This window comes from Gouania willdenowi, chromosome 12, assembly GCF_900634775.1.
Source record: "Gouania willdenowi chromosome 12, fGouWil2.1, whole genome shotgun sequence".
NCBI classification, from domain to species: Eukaryota; Metazoa; Chordata; class Actinopteri; order Blenniiformes; family Gobiesocidae; genus Gouania; species Gouania willdenowi.
The window spans coordinates 14,654,623-14,672,700 of record NC_041055.1 but is presented as its reverse complement, the minus strand read 5'-3'; the positions used below and the strand labels follow the sequence as shown (position 1 = coordinate 14,672,700).

The 18,078-nt window shown below is 40.2% G+C and overlaps 1 protein-coding gene across 1 annotated transcript; it reads right to left on the bottom strand.

Annotated features, from left to right (window-relative positions):
- Positions 1-2,578: 2,578 nt before the first annotated feature.
- Positions 2,579-17,319, bottom strand: LOC114473691 (zinc finger protein 532-like). The gene is made up of 7 exons (XM_028463458.1): positions 16,345-17,319; positions 16,069-16,250; positions 15,048-15,224; positions 5,121-5,283; positions 4,305-4,574; positions 4,063-4,178; positions 2,579-2,831 (listed from the first exon to the last, which is right to left on the bottom strand). The coding sequence occupies exons 1-7, from the start codon at positions 17,317-17,319 to the stop codon at positions 2,798-2,800; spliced, it is 1,917 nt and encodes a 638-aa protein (XP_028319259.1). The 3' UTR covers positions 2,579-2,797.
- Positions 17,320-18,078: the final 759 nt, after the last annotated feature.

Genomic DNA, 18,078 nt, shown 5'->3' with positions numbered 1-18,078 from the left:
ACGTTTGACCTCTGTAATTGCAAACAAAGGCTACTCTACCAATTATTAACGTTGGTGTTCAAATACTTATTTTCAGCTGTATCACACGAATAAATTGTTAAAAAATCATAGATTGTGATTTCTGGATTTTTCTTTTTAGGTTATCCCTCATACAGTAGACATGCACCTTCCATGAAAATTCCAGACCCCTCCATGATTTCTAAGTGGGAGAACTTGCAAAATAGATGGGTGTTCAAATACTTATTTTCGTCACTGTATGTCTGCTTCTTCCCTTGTGTGTTTGTTCCTGTACTCCTTCTGGCTTTTGTCTTGTAGGTCCGTGGGATCCTCAGTGTGGAGTTACAGAGTCTCAACAACTCTGTCTCGACCCTTTCCTCTGCACACACCCAACACAGCATAACGTGGATGGCTGTTCATCATAGGAATGGGATCCACACAAGGTTCCTGCTGCTTAACAGAAGGTTTTCCTTGCCGCCATGATGAATTCATGTTGGGTGTGGGATACATATGTATGTGTATATACGTATATATGCATATGTGTGTATACATAAAATGAAGAGTCCGTCCTTAAGACTGCTCTACTGTAAACTGTCTTGAGATACCATTGGTTATGATTTGGTGCTATACAAATAAAAGATTGATTGATTGATATTTCTTCCAGCAGTAGCAGCTGATAGTGTAAGGGTTGATACACATACAACGTTTGGTTCTATTCAAAGGACTCCACATAAAAATTTTAAAATGATTTGTCTGTAAAAACATCACCTTTATTTTAAGACATTTATTGTCACTGACATATAATGCATACTGTATATATATTCTCTGGTCTTTGCTGAGAGCAGACGTGTTTTCCTTTGCTCCGATAACACGACCTTGGCTACAGCTGGCTACAGCTGAACAGCCTGAACAGCCTGAAAAACTGGGCCCAAGACTGAAGGAAAATAGTGAAAAAACCGCAGGGAGGCCCTTCAGAACCCAATTCGGGTTTGGAAGAGGTCAAGGAGATGATACGCGAGGGTCTACAAAACCTATCTGCCGAGATAAAGTCGTTGGAAAAGACGCTGGAAAATTCACTGGAAAGACTACAAAGCGAAACAAAGGTACTGAAAGAAAAGAATGAAAGAAATGCTGAAGAGATAAAATTGTTGAATGCGAGGGTTGAACAGCTGGAACAAAAGGAAAGAGAGAAAGATATCATCACAGGCCTAAAGATAAAACCCAGGAGTGACGTAGAAACAAAATCGATTGAACAACAGGTCATTGACTACCTGAAGTCGAAGGACATTGTCCTGAACCCTGACAACATCAACTCCTGCCATCTCCTGCCAAAGAAAAATGATAACAGAGCTGTAAAAATAACCTTCACGAATATAAAATTCAAAGGAGAAATAATCAAGCAAGGAAACAAACTCAAGGGAACGAAGGTGTACATCAATGAAAACCTGACGAAACAAAATGCAAGCATTGCATGGAAAGCACGCCAAATAAAAAAAGAAGGAAAGATAGTGAAGACATGGTCAAAAAACTGCAGGATTTACATCCAGGAAGAAGAGGACGGAAAACCAGTTCTCATCAAAACGATGGACAACTTGGGAAAATACGAAGGATCCACCTAAACAACAACATTACTGATGGTAATCATGGATATGGACCCAGATCTATATAAACACTGGAAACAAAACTCAGACTGTGATTATTTTACGGAGACCGAATTAAATGTGGAAACCAAGAGTAAAAAAGGTCTGTCATTTATTCATTTTAATTGCTAGGTGGTGGGGTGATTAAGGATTACATTAAATTTAAATTCAAAGTGTTTATTGTCATATGTGCAGTTAGAAACACGATTTTTTTTATATACAATGAAATTACTACCTTGCTTATGAACTAAGATATAATAATGTGTTTATACAAGTTAAATCTAACAGTGGAAAATACAACACTGCCAATAAAACTAACAACAGCAGTTAGAAACACGCTTATGAACTAAGATATATTACATTAAAATACTACTTTGCTTGTGAACTGGGATGTGGTGATGTGTTTATACAAGTTGGATCTGATCCCATCATCAGACAGTGGAAAATACAACACTGCCAATAGAACTAACAACAGCTGGATTACCCTTGATGTAGAGACAAAACAAGGTGACATTGTGGATGAAAAGGGAAGAACCTTCCAAACACCTTCGAAAGAGGAACTATTCTTGAACTGGAGGAATGCTAACAACGTCTGGCAGGGAACAAGGCCAACACAAACAAAGATAGAGGACAACACTGACTACAGATGAGAATACACAAAAAAGGACGTTCAGAAGAAATCAAGAATGTTTTGACCAGAGAGACATGTAAACCCATGTAAATCTGCGATGGTAAAACAGGGGACGGGACCCGGATAAGCAAACTGCTTCTCTCGTCTCCTTTTTCGGCATGTACAAAAAATGTAAAAAAAAAAAAAAAAAAAGTGAATGTAACCATGTCGGAAATAAACTGAATAAATAAAATAAAAATATATTGCAAATTTACAGTAGATTATATGCACTCCATCCAGTATATAGTGTAACAGATTATCTGCTGGGTGAGTTGCTTCAGTGACAATTTTTGAGAATGAGACTAATTTTTTAAGTCTCTGAAGAGGTGCTGGGCCAGGGAGCAGTGGGAGGTGTAGCACAGGCCGCACTCCCTGCACTGATCTTAGGAGCCGTCAGACTTGTGATGAGGGATGTGTTCTTTGAAGGCGGTGATGTTTTCAGTGGTGAAGTTGTAGACGGCACACCTGTAAACTTTGGGTATGTTCAGCTTTAGCCTCTTTCATGGTTGTAAGTCCAAACAGGCCTGTTAATGCAGAATGACATGACACACATTAAACTTTTTGCAAACAGTTTTCCAAAACAACTTGTACACACATATATAGTTTGATATTTCCCAATTAGGTTAAAAATTGAATGAATTCAATCTTTTACGTCCAATGAGACTTTTTGTATTTGGGTTAATGACGTATTGGGATTTAACTGCATGATATTAAATAAAAAAGGCATCTAGAAATAATTTGAAATCTTATACAGGACTACAGGGTATGTAATGAAAATACATAATGAAGGTAATTTTGCCCCATAGTCAAAAAAATGTGGTCATTTTAAAAATTATTGGGATCACGGGAAAAAATATAGTTAGAGCTTTGATATTTTTATAGATTAAAATGCACAATGCAAATTAAGGAAAAGTTCACCCTTTCTTTTTCAGAGAAGTTTGGAAGTATCATAGTACGGTAGCTATTATTTTATTTTTACGTTTACGTCTGGAGAAGTTGACAAAAAAACTAAAGGGCAATTTTGTGCCCGTGGAACCAGGTTTTTGGGGCATTCTTGGCAAAATTAAGGGCAAAATGGCCCGTGGCCCTTGCTAATTTCTGACACTGCAGAACTATAAGATTTTTATAAGATTTTTTTTCAAAACAGCAGTCATGGCCAGACAGTCGCACATGATATTTTGACACTTTGAATAACAAAATAAATTACAGAAATAATTTAGCAAGTAACAAAAAAATCAAAGTGAGTGCACACACAAGAAAATGTTAAAAACAAACAGAAGTACAAAAGCAGTTTACTAGATCAACTGTTTCTAAAGAAATTTATGTATACATTATATCTGGAGAAGTTGTTGACAAAAAACCTAAGGGCAAAATGGCCACTGCAGGACCATAACAATTTGAATAGATTCAGAGTAATTTTAAAGATTTTTTTAAAACAGCAGTCATGGCCAGACAGTCGCACCACATGATATTTTGACACTTTGAATAACAAAATAAATTACAGAAGTAATTTAGTAATTAACCAAAAAAAAAGTCAAAGTGAATGCATATACACTACGTTACTACTAATTTGGTATCTTTTTATGCAGTTAAACTTGTTTTTAACTGTAAGAAATGCAGATGGACAGAATATTTATGTCACATCATTGACCCATGTCATTTTGCTTGATTATACGTATGCCTAATCAGCTCATTTGAGTAAATCATATGAACTGAATTTGCACAGTGTGCAGGTGCAGTGATGACTGTACTCACGAGCAGGTGTTCACATTTCCCTGCCCCTTATGTTTGAGCCGGTTGTGTCTGCCGAGACTGTGAAGGGAGCTGATAAACTTGTCACACAGTTGGCACGGATACATCTTTTTTAGTATCTGCAGTAAGAAAAAAGATGATATAATCAATGCTTGACAAGAAAAAAACAGACTTTGGAAGTAAAAACATCCAATGTACACTAAAAGCTCTTTCACATGAACTACTTGGTTGATGTCTCCTCCCACCTTCCTGTGCTCTCGCCTCATGTGAGAAACAAACATCTGTCTGGTACTGAACACGCTCGTACAGTCCACACACATGTATCCTGGACTGGGAGGGTTCTCAAAGTCAGCCGGGCTGTTACTGTTGGATTTCTTTTGCCCTTTGTCTTCATTCCTGACATCTTCTCCCTCTTTTTCATTGGTGCTCATAGAATTTGTGGGCTTTGTGTTGAGAGGAACATTGATACCCAAGTTTGGTGGGCCCTCAACGGTTTTTAGAGTTCCATGGATTGCCTGAAAACCAAATTGAGAGTGTAAGAAATATCATTTGATGCATTTAACATTGTGCACCTCATTATTTGTGCTACTTGATAATTGTGTGGGCAAGACTTTAAGTAACAAACACATATTTACAAAGAATACACTTAAAGTTTAAAGGCCTTGTTAAATTCAACAGATGGCACAACATTTTTTACTTTGCTAACACCAACTCTCATGTGTTGCCTTTCAAAACTAGAGCTCTTAATGCAGACTATACAGTTCTAACCAACAGACAACTGGAGCTCCTGTTTCCTGTTATGATGGCATTGCAATAGTTCAAGATAAAAACATGAATAATGATTAATAATTGAGTCATTACTGAAAAAAACACCATTGATTGCTGCTACTTTTAATATTACCAATCAAATCTACTGAAGGTATTCAAATTTTATACCAAAATAAATAGAATCAAAAATAGAATACAGAAAGTGATCACAAAGAGTTGTTTTTTGAAACATTTGAAATTAAAACATGTAGTTATTTGCATCAAGCCACCCATTATGTTTCCATTATGCTCACCTTGATATGATCCAGCATTAGCGGCTTATGTGCAAAGTGCTTGGAGCAGTCGGGGCATTTGAAAACAGAAACTTTGTTATTACCAACATGCTGGTCCAAGTGTGAGACGATGAGTGACTGCATCGTGAACACTGTGTTGCACATGGAGCACATATAGTTTACCCTGGAAAACAGAACATTTAAAAATGAACACAAAACTAAAGAAAAATGTTTTAATACTCAAAGCAGATGTTTTTCCTCCCACATCTTCCACCAAAACAATTACCTACAGTTCATACTGTGCAGATATGATTATTATTGTTTTATAATTAAGCTGTAAAAAAAAGATTGTAAATAGTTTCATCATTTTAATTTCCTTTGACTCATTAAATCTACATAAATTTGTGAGGACAGCTGCTCCTCATCAGTGCAGCTGATGATGAAGTTATTGAAAGGTTCCAGCATGGAAAAGATAAACTCAAGTTAATCCACCACATCTAAGACCCACAAATCATTTTACTGAGCAGGCCGTAGGAAACACAAAAGCCAGGTTTTAGGTTACCTGGCATGTGTCACGATGGGGTTTTATTTTGGAGGGCAGGCAGGAGATCGTGGACTCCCTTCCAGCAGCTTTCTCCTGTTGATTGGCCTCCAGCTGCAATTGATTAGCTGATGAGTATAAATGTGGAGGCTTGGGGTCACTTCAGGGCTGGGACATTGCTACTTACTGTTACTTGTGATCTAGGATTGGTTGGTTACCAGTAGTTCCTGGATTGACTTTTACGGCTGAATTTACGGTTGACCTCATTTGAAGACATGATTCATTGCTCTGGTTGAATGATGGAGTCCAGGAGAAGCATTGATGATTTTATATAAAAAATAGTTTATTCTAAACTAAATAAAAGAATACAAAGTGGAAACAAAAATGGTGACCCCCTGGCCAGGCGATCCAAAGACAGAGTGACGAGACACAATATTAAAGCCACGTATATCTCTCCTTAGTTCCCCCCTCCCTCCTCCCCCCCCGAGATTGAGACAGAGGCAGAGGCAGAGGGAGGAGGTGAGGACAGAGGGTGAAAAAAAGAAAGACAGTTTGTTCTTTTGGGTCTAAACAACCAGTTCTGTTATCTGTCGGTTGTCTTAGAGACGGAGGAGTGTGCGTTTGTGTTTGTGTGTGTGAATGAATGTGTATGGGGTGTGCTATGTGACATGTGACTGTGTGAGCATGTGAGTACGCACACAGAATGCCTATGCGTCCTTGTGCGTTTATTGTTTTGGGGAGATATTGTGTACTTTTGACAAGGCAGTTTGACCCAGCAAGGTTTAAGACATGAAAGTCACACAATGGAAAGTTACACCCCAAGGCTTAAGGATTAAAATATATAAGTAATTATATTATTAAGCATAACTAATTATTCTGCCCCAACAATCCACTCTTTTTGGACAAAGTCCAACACAAAAAAAGCGAAATTAGTTAGTAAGTTGTTTAACTTGAGCACAGCCCAAAACACATAAAACATTAATCAAAATTAGTGTAATTCTAGCGCAACCTCATGGTCCGTAGGACAAATGATATTGACACCGTTATAACACTATGGATATAAGCATTATTTTTTCCAGGGGACACAGGCATCCCTCAAAGTCGGAGCAAGAAAAAGGAGGAGAAGGCATAGAACCTCATGAACACATAATGAATATTACGTGAGACAAGACCATCTGCACAATAAAATCAAATATCCTTAGCAACTAACATCATTGGTGATCAATGAATATGGAATATATATCACTAGTAGCAAAAACACACATGGTATAAATGTCAGCACGGCACAGCAACAAAAATATATGTAGGTGTCCTCAGTAAGCAGAGTCATCATCTGAGACATCAAAAACACTCATCATAAACACTTCAGGCTGGGCTTCCGGCGGCGGAAGGGTTACAGGACGTGGCGGTCTTTGTTCATGGCGTCGCGTGGCAAGATGCACCTACCATTGCGCAAACGCCTCTTTTGGCCATGGTCTGTAGGTCTAGGACCATTCTACTTTGTAGGACCATTAAGCGTTAACAAAGGACTTAAACCTGTATTCTAAGGTTTCGACGCGCAGCCGTACCCCAGATTGTCGTGTGGATTAAAGTCCAAAGGAGTGTGGGATTTGCATTTACTTCGTGACAAAAGAGGAATAGTTGAGCATAGTCAAAACCGTTCGCTAAATTAAACTATTAGTCCCGGGTGTATGAACGTGGGCACGTGTGCGAATTATGTGCGGTGTCGCATTCAGGACTAAGTAAAATTGCAATTATGACCGGGAATCTGGCCTAGTTTGCGAGTTCCGTTTCTGGCGAAACAGAAGGGAAAAAAGTGTGGATCGCGTGTAATCTACATACATAGCGGAAGATGTGTCATCGCGTAGTGTAGTCAGTTTTTTTTTTTTTTTACTGGCGGTTTAGAACAACGGTTGGGGTCCCCCATGCCGAAATTAGAGTGAGACAAATAACAAAAGGAGTCGGAAGCATCCATTGGTATCGCGGTTAAGCGGGGGTGTGTTGATGACACAGGCATGTAAGAACAAAAACAGTTGGATAGGCCCCTACTTTTAGCTTGATAGTGCGCGTATCGGTACCAGGTGTTCGTGAACATTGGTCGCAGCTAAAGTGTTGTGCAGGACGATATCGTTTATCCAGCGTCTATTTCTGCTTGCATTAGTCACCCTGTAAAAAGAAGCATTCATTAGGAACAACACTCGTATTCATTGGTTCAAGTCCAGTGTCCTCGATTGCCCCCTTGGAGGCCAGGAGCCAGAGGAGTACTGGAACCGCGGACAGGACCATCGCGCCAATCGATGACCAGAACACGAGTGACATGAAACGACAGAATAGTGGCATAATTCCAGCCTGCTCCTGGGGCATAAACAGAGGGGCTCGTGACATCTTCATCACAGCGAGAAAATGCTTGTGATCTCCCACGATGTCCTCAAGGTTGGATTTCAAAGGTTTCAACAGACCATATGCCCCGTTTGAAAGATTAACTTGTAACCCCGGGGACTTTTCTTCTGCCCTTCGTTGCAACTTTCAGGGCAAACAAAGGCTCCTCAAAACACTGCTCCTAATCCAGAAAAGAGGAAACGCTCCTTACTGCGGTTCCACGATCAGTGGTGTTGTTGGCACCTTCCTGGAGTGTGATGCGTGAATCCACGTGGCTCGCTCCGCGACCTTCTGCCGTGTGGGTCGTAAGTTGAATTCGGAAAGTGTCGGTCCACCTTCGGTCGTTCATTTCTAGGTCGGCGTTGTAGATGAGGGGTGTTAGGGTTAGTTAACTACCTAAATGAATAGTTAGTATGGCCAGGAACGCAGAGACAGGTCAGAGGTCAGAATCTGAGAGCTTTTCAGATCCTGAAAGGTGCTGCTGCACAATCACACAATGGTTAGGTGTGGGTTAGTGAGCTTTTAGCCATGCTAGCTCAATGTTATCTATAGCATTCGCACGCGAGTGGGAAAATATGAGGCTGAAAGAAAAGCAGGAAGTATTAATTCGATTTTCTTTTCCTGGAGTAAGAAGAAGCATAGCTGGAGTTGCAGTGATTATCTGTGGTACATCTACTTACCTGGTGAGAAGCAACAATTTGAGAACCACTGTTTACAAGGACATGCAAGTCGGACGGAGACGGACATGCAAGTCAGACGGAGAAGTGTGGAGTGTGATTACATGTCTTCTCAAGATGAATACATACAATTGGGAGACATGGAGATGTGAGAAAGCTAAATGAGTTTAACCAAATAAATAAATAATGTTATTTATTTATTTAAATTGTTTGTTTCATTTTTCGTTGCTATCACTTATTTGTGAAGGAGAAATCTTATTCTATCCTTTATTTATTCTGAATAATGTTAACACTCCACACCTATTCACATAGCCTAATTCTTTTATAGAGCTGAATTTGTTAGTTCATTTATTTCATTCATTTCCCTCATAATTATTATTTGAGATGTAATTTACTTAATTTTGAAGGTCAATTGGTGGCAAAAGTGTCTCCTATTCTGTGTCTGAACCAGAGTTTAGCAAGATTATTGGCCCTTTAAGGTTAGACAGAATTAAAGTTAAGTTGAGTCGAACAATCATATTGTCTTTTGCTCTCTGTATTTATCCCATTCGTAGGGGTGACGAGCCCCAGCACGGTTTGGAGAGCTTCCTTAAATACTTGGAAGTTACTTAACTTTAAACTATCTCTTATTTCAATCAATTATCAAGAATTTCAGGAGGACCCTTTTTTAAATCTCAGGCGACCCAGATTGGGCCACCAACCCAATGTTGAGAACACTTAATTTTTCCCTTAAAAGTGTCTACACCCAGTTAAGGTGTTTTATGGTCTTGCACGCTAAGTGCTGGTGGAACAAGAAGAAAATGGTTGGAGGGTTTGAGGTATATTTTCCTATGATAAAATATAAATCAAGAAATCAGAGGGACGTTGGCCCCTCCCTTCCCTTTTTTACATAAGAATACATTTGGATTCTTAAAACCATATGATAAATATCATTGGAAAATCACTTATCTGATCATTTTGGATGTGTCTCCGTTTTCCTCTCTCTTGTGTCCGCCTGCCTTTGTGCCCTTCAACCTCCTCGACCTCCTCCTCCTCAGCCTTAAAAGGTCAAAGCCAGGGTCAACTGTACGCTCCCTTTGGAAATTTGAAGATCTGTCCCCACTTTTGCAGTTGGATTGGAAGTCTCTGTAGTCTCTGGAATAGATATTATGTTAGAACATCCACAATATGTCATATTGTCACGTGTCTATTTCTATTTCCCCTTTGCTTCCCAGTTACAGTTATGGACAATACTTCCCTTTAATTCTCATCCTTCATCATAAGAGCAGTGACCAGGCATGGCGGCGAAGAGGTAGGATCGGAGTCGAGAAGGCGGTGGCATTTTCTGTTAGGAAACACTCAGAAACAGAAAGAGAGGAAAACATTAAGACTTAAATGAATAATTTAAAATATCTCTTTTCTTTAGTTGGATCTGATTCGTCTCCTTTGAGTATGCAGCCAGCGACCTGTATTTTGGAAAAAGCTACACAATAACAACAACTAAGACGAAGACATAGACAAGTGCACACCACAACGAGTATACACATATAACAACAAAAAAACATGGACACTGAACATGTAAGGTCAGTCAAGGTCAAAGCCAGTCATTCCACTGAAAGTGGTATCATATATAAAAAATGTCGTTTGGTGTTTTTAAACACCCAGAAAAAACCCTTTAAAACCTGGTAAACTTTTTAGAAGGCCCAAGGCCTAAAACCATAGTTCTTTTAACAAGCAGCAGTGTTTTCTGAACACCCCACTACATAATTGGCAAAAACAGGGAGAAGATCCAGTGCATCAAAACCCAGGAGGAAAGGAAGGTGAAACAGAGGAACATGTGTAGTCAAACAGCCATTCATCGGTCAATCACTCAATGACACGTCCACGGCACATTCGCACTCACAACGCGGTTCTCTCAGGCATACGTAACGTGTCATCATTCAGTCACTCATGCACCGCACACGTTCATGCCTCAATTTTCACGTCCATGCATTCACAAGGTTTTGTTGCATAGTGTCTAAGTAGAATATAGGTCTCATCTAACTCACCAATGGCGATAGCCAGTCCACCTCGTCTCTCGGGGTCAATGAGCTCTTATTGCCCCCCCATGCTTGGCAACCTTTTAGTGTTAATTAATTGCTTTTTACTGGTATCATCTGATTACTAAGAGGTACGCTCCTTTTTACTTCCGCCTTTGCGGAGTCTACACTTAGATTATCGCCCGAGGTACTGACAGTCTGCTCATCTGCTGATCAGGCAGGAATCGCACAGCTGTGTCTAACTCAACAAACTCAACAACTCTCGACCTCCGGCTTTGTAAAAGATAAAGCTGGGGAGAACTCTCTAACCTCCGGCTAACTGGGGAGAACAACTCTCTAACCTCCGGCTAACTGGGGAGAACAACAATAACAAACAACTCTCGACCTCCGGCTCTGTAAAATATAGGGCTGGGGAGAACTCGCTAACCTCCGGCTAACTGGGGAGAACAACTCTCTAACCTCCGGCTAACTGGGGAGAACAACAATAACAAACACCAACGCAGACTGTCAGGACTTTTATTGGGCACCTCTAAGATTGAACGGAGCACGCAACCTCTAATAACCCTCACTCTAAGGGAACATAGAAATTTGTTCAGAACGGTCTTCGGTTACCAAGCATGTATCAAATCAGGTGGACCACTATCCCCCGAAGAGCGCTTTCCCTAGCAAGGTTTATCCTTTTTCTGCACATTAAACCAGGACTTCTTGTTTGAAAAGTAATTGCCTATGTACTCATAGCAACTAATGGGACATTTTTTTTCTCAGGAAAAATTTGGTACCCCCCCTGCTGTCGAGTGGCTTTGGGCCGGCAAGACAGTACGACGCGGTAAGGGGGAGGCGCGCAAAATGAAAACAATGAATGTTGAACTAGGCTGTCTGTCGCAAGCAGCTTCAAAAAGGGTAAGGTACAGATTGTTTACGAGGGTATCGGTCAAAAAATGTCAAAATTTAAACTTGGTTGAGGCTGCAGTCCTCAATCTCTGTCTCAATTTTCCTGAAATTGAGTAAAAACCAAAGAGAAAAAGAAGAATCGTTCAGAAATAACAAAGGAGAAAAACGTGAAAGCTCAAAAAAAATCATGGCCAATAAAAATTAAAACTTCAGCTCCAAAAGCTGAGGCAACAGAGGGCTCTGTCTTCAGCGGATGTAACCATATCTTGCATTGTGGGGGCCTCCCTCAGCAAGAGTATAAAATGAAAGAAAAGCAAACAAAAACAACCTTATCAGTAACACTATTTTCTTCCCCTTTTGTTTGTTCTTTTCTCATAAAGGCAAAAGCAGTGTAAATAAATAAATGAGCAACATAATGAATAAAAGCAAAGATAAATGATGGGCACACTTGATCTCATGTGGCAAACTGTGTTTCTCATAGTTATGAATGTGGGTGTGTGACTGTATGTCTGGTCTGTCTGCGTGTGAGAGAATAAATGAAAACAAAATAATCTAGTGCACAGTCAGAAGATAGAGGGGTTAGTATTGTGCGAAGGAGAAGCTTGTTGGCTATTTGCTAGTTGTCCCCCTCCATGCCAAAGTTCAAGGCTAAAGCGATTTAGCACTACCACCAAAGGCTGTGGTGGACTTCTTGTTGCTTGGTATCCTTGTGGTTTTTGAAACAGTGTCTTTTTTGGTGAAGATTTCCAGCAGACGTGTGACCAGTCTGCAGTTGCTGCGCATCATTCAGGCAGTAGTCGTGGCGTTTAACTCGCAACTCATTGGTGGGGGAGTGTCCACTCCGACGCCCACAGGTTCTCAGTCTTTGATGATGGGGCAGGATGTGTTAATCCCATTCATAGACGATGAAGAGTTGACTTGGGACTGAACGAGTTATTTCAGCATTGCTTTGCTGAATGGGAGTTGAGTCCTTGAGTCCTGAAAGGTCACACACCTTTGATTGTCCTTTTCCTTCTGATGCTTGGTCCTTTGAATGATGTTGACATTTCATTAGCGTAAGAGTTGAAGGTGATTTCATTCTTTCATTGAAGATGTCGTTTCTTCAGGGGGCAACCACAAAGCCAACAATAGAATAAATAATAATGATAACAGTAATATTAAAAAAATAAATAAAATGAAATACTGTATTCATCTGTGTGTGTGTTTGAGTGTGTGTTGCTCATAGTCATTCTAGAGTGAACCCATCAAACATGAAATCAAAATAAAATTTAAAATAAAAATAAAAATAGTGTCTGTGTGTAATGGCACTATTCTGTCGGCAGGGGGCAAGGTGAAAAATCACAATGTTGTGTCACAAGTGTGTAGTGCACTAAACTGGCCAGTGAGGGGCGCCACCTCTCTCTCTCTCTCTCTGTTGGGTGTGGCTCTCTGTGCGTGCGCGTGCCTGTGCGTGCTTCCCTCTCTCTCTCTGTGCGTGGGTGCGTTTGGCTCTCTCTCTTTCTCTCTGTTGTTTGTGTGTGTGTGTGTGTGTGTGTGTGTGTGTTTCTCACCGCGAGAGAAAAACAAAACAAAAAAACCCAAAGCAGGCTTTCTCCAAAATGAGAGCCTTAAAGCCAAACACCTACAAAAAAAAAAAAAAAAAAAAGTAAAACTCACATGATCTGAGTTCACATCATACCAAGATTGTATATGTGTATGCATATATTATTTGTTTATTGGGTTGTTCATCTGTTTGATTCACAGAAACACAATTTAGGTTAGATTCGGGGTTTTAATCTATTTTGCTTTCGGTACAGAGGTGAACTCAGATCATGGCACCGCTGGGATGTTTTGGAAACTTTGGTTGCCCGTCTATCTATGGTCAGGACCTCACAGGCTGTCTGTGGGTGACCGAACAAAACCAAAGTAAATAATGACCAGCCGTATTTTATGCCGAAACAAAATATCCGAGCCCGAAGAAAAACAGAGGGAACCTACAGCATTAAAAAGCACAGAACCTCAACCATTTGAGCCTTTCTCATGGCAATTCACTGCGTCAAAACACAGAACAGCTGAGGATCAAAATCAAAGCTCAAAGCTGAAAATCAATACAATGCTTGACTGGTTCCAAAAAAAATCAACACAGAGCGAATATATATATATGTAAATGAAAATTTACATATATATATATATATATATATATTTATAAAGGCAGCTTTACCTTAGTCCGAATTGGTGTTTGAGGTTCAACCGATGGTTCGTGATCCAGTCTCTGTCCGAGGGGTGGACAGAAGATGGTCCTGTTTGTGATCGCCAATTGTTACGGCTGAATTTACGGTTGACCTCATTTGAAGACATGATTCATTGCTCTGGTTGAATGATGGAGTCCAGGAGAAGCATTGATGATCTTATATAAAAAATAGTTTATTCTAAACTAAATAAAAGAATACAAAGTCGAAACAAAAATGGTGACCCCCTGGCCAGGCGATCCAAAGACAGAGTGACGAGACACAATATTAAAGCCACGTATATCTCTCCTTAGTTCCCCCCTCCCTCCTCCCCCCCCGAGATTGAGACAGAGGCAGAGGCAGAGGGAGGAGGTGAGGACAGAGGGTGAAAAAAAGAAAGACAGTTTGTTCTTTTGGGTCTAAATAACCAGTTCGGTTATCTGTCGGTTGTCTTAGAGACGGAGGAGTGTGCGTTTGTGTTTGTGTGTGTGAATGAATGTGTATGGGGTGTGCTATGTGACATGTGACTGTGTGAGCATGTGAGTACGCACACAGAATGCCTATGCGTCCTTGTGCGTTTATTGTTTTGGGGAGATATTGTGTGCTTTTGACAAGGCAGTTTGACCCAGCAAGGTTTAAGACATGAAAGTCACACAATGGAAAGTTACACCCCAAGGCTTAAGGATTAAAATATATAAGTAATTATATTATTAAGCATAACTAATTATTCTGCCCCAACAGGACATTCTTGTTTACCCTCGCTTCTTGGTTTTGCTTTTTGTGTTTTTTTTTGTTTGCATCTGCCTCCCTGGGCTTACCATGCCTTTGAGAAAAATAAATACTGGTATGATGCACCTGAGCTCCGCCTCCATCCCTGCATTTGGGTCTGCACCCACACATGCCCATGACAGAATGTCCCAGCCCTGAAGTGACCCCAAGCCTCCACATTTATACTCATCAGCTAATCAATTGCAGCTGGAGGCCAATCAGCAGGAGAAAGCTGCTGGAAGGGAGTCCACGATCTCCTGCCTGCCCTCCAAAATAAAACCCCATCGTGACAGCATGAGGCTGATAGAAAGAACATGACTTATAGCTCGATAATTCACAACTAGTCTACAGTTCATCTAAATAATGATTTACTTTTGCAATAAACTAAACAGGAAGTTCAAATGAGGAGAAAACGCAAAATTCAACTAATCATGCTATCTTTCAATGATGCAGTTCAGAGGACTTACTTGGGTTGTCCAGGCTTCACTCCTGGATGATGTGTGTTAGCATGGGAGTATAGTGCAAGTGCAGACTTGAAGGCCAAGGGGCACAGGGGGCATTTATAGAAGATCGCATAGTGAGTGTTGCAGATGTGGGACTTGAAAGTTCCAGAGTCAGCAAAGATCACACTGCAGTGGACACAGCTGGAGGCAAAAACAGAACATGTAGTTAGCAAGCAACATCCAATATTTGATATTTAATTTAAGGAAATGTGAGTTTTAAGTTTAAATGTGAATTAAGGAAATGGTTGTTTAGTTTGACTATATGTTGACGGTCATTTTGTCATCATATTGTTAGCCAATATATGCCATCAGAAACAAATGAATGTCCATGACATGGTATTATAAAGTAGTTGAAGACTATGAACAAGAAATACTAATTTTATATCAAATTAAGCTGGGCTAACACTAAACAATACTAACTCCTAGCATTAAATAAAGTTAGATTAAAGTGGATTGTACAATTTATGTAAAAGAAAAATGTTTCTTTTTAACTTTACTGATCGAATTCTAAACACGTGTTTGTAGAAAGATCTCTGATTGGCTGATATCCAGATTCTCGGAGCGTCACGCTCCTGGATTAATAAATGTAATTTTACAGGGCCAGGAGAAGAAGATGAGATTCACTGTCCACTCAGAACAATAACTGGATTTTTGACCAGATGATGCCAGATATTATTAACATAACATTATTACCAATAACATTGTAAGTATTGCTTTTAAAGGTGTGGACTTGATACTTTAGAGAGTATATGCCCACCTAAAGGAGCGTCACCACAGACCACTTTATTAGGTACAGGTTGATATGATATGCTCAAATATTCTTGAAACTGATTAATGTTACGATAATGAGCATATACTATATCACCACCCACATTTACCAAATGTATCTTAATCAGATGTCAGTCAACCATAAATAATGAGGATTTCATAAGCAATAGTGTAAAATATGGTTTTGTATGATTTGTGTCAAATGATACAAACTCACCAATAACAGACTCTCCTGGTGTAATGCAGACATGTCTTGGTAACATGTGACTGGAAATTAACAGAGCAGCAGCTAGCACCACATTCAGGACAGATGTACGGGGACTTGTGCTGGTGGATTCGCTGGTGTGACAGAAAACTGCATTGGTTTGGGAGAAGCATTTGGCAAATGGTGCAAGTTTTCTGGAAGAAACACAGGATCAGTCAACATTGTCTCTAAAGATTTGTGTAGATTAAAGAAAGTTTAAATTTATCGTTTCTCAGTGTGTTCACCTACCTGCCCTCTGGATTTCACTGCTTGCTGGTAATGCATGGCCAGTGAACTTTCATCCTGGAACATTACATTACACTCCAAACACTTTAGGCTGTGCCTGCAAAGCTTTGATGCATCATCCTCCAAGGGTAGAGCGGCCACCACAGGAGCACTGCATGGAGCTGAAATGACTGCAGTTTGTGATGCTGTCTGAGAAACTTTGCCATGGGTTAAATCAATGGAAAGACCTGATGAGTTCATGGCACTGATCATCTTATCAGCAGGGATGGGTTTGAGGATTAGATGTGAGCCCTGCATAACATCTACTTTGTCATTGTGATCTCTTGCATGAAACAAAAGTTGGCACTTGTTGTAGAATACCAGACTTTTGGCGCATTTGTTGCAGGTGACCTCGATTTGTACACTGCGGCGTTCGTGATGCTGTGTCAGGCTCTTCTCAAGAGCGAATGAGTCTCCACACGCCAGGCATTTGAATCCTCTGGAGTGAAGAGATATGCTTGCTGCACTGGGTGGGGAAAGGTTTGGAACATAAACAGGGACAGGATTTATGCTACTCAAGACCTTATTAAAGGCATCTACAACAGAACTCTCAGTGCTCGTAAATAACTGCAACCCAGAGAATGCTGGTAAGGCCTGTTGGACATCATCTGATTCTTGGTCCTGTGGCTCCTCTGGAGATCTGATGTTGGAAACAATATTATTTCCAGACAATTTAGCAGCATGATTTTCTTGGTTATCAGTTGGGTCATCAACTACTATTTCATCCTCATTATCATCATCAAACTCTTCAGCACTGGGGGTAGGACTGTACAGATGGATATTTGATAGTTGGTTGTCAGCTTTTTGCCCTTCTGTTCCTGAAACTTTCCATCCCTTCTTCTTGTAAACACTGCCTTTTCCTGCTTTTGGCTCAAAAGCATTTAGATGTCCATTACCAGAAAGGGGGTGCGAAAGGAAATGATGATGCTTCTCTGACATCGGTCCAATATGTTCGCTTAGATCTGCAGTCCGAAAGTTCTTAACAAGGACGCTAACACCAATATTCTGGGCTGTTGAGGCATTGGGGGCTACAGCTTCACTGATAGTCATCTCACTTCTAGTTTGCTTGAGTTGTGCATTATCATCTTGGTGACCAGATTCACTAGCGACTTTGGAATTAAAGTTTGGCGTTTTCATATCTCCCATGATCCTGTTGCCGCTGCAATGTGGAGACAACCCAGTAAAACAGATATTTTAGAAAAGTCAATAAGATAAGTTTTCCTGTAAAATAATTCCAGCAAGATAATTTTTGTCATCGGGACTTAGGAAATCCACTTTGATCTCCTGACATGTATCGACTGGCAACTACACGCAAGTCAAGGAAATTTCAAAGGAACCGTCAAAGCAATCAGCAGATGCCTCTGAGGAAGACTAGCAGTTGCCAGTCGAAACATGTCAGGAGATCAAATTGGATTTCCTCAGTAACAGTTGTCTGGATAAATTAAACCTTAACATATTACCTTTAAAGTTTTAACTGTCTTTGTTCACATACATTTTTTCACATGTTAAAATACTGTAAATATTCAGGAACAGAGCAGATTATTGGAGAGTATCAGTGTCATGGGCATGTGTGGGTGCAGATCCAAATGCAGGGACGGAGGCGGAGCTCAGGTGCATCATACCAGTATTTATTGTTCTCATAGGCATGGTCAGTCCAGGGAGGCAGAGGTAATCAGAAAGCACCAAAAGGAAAAACCA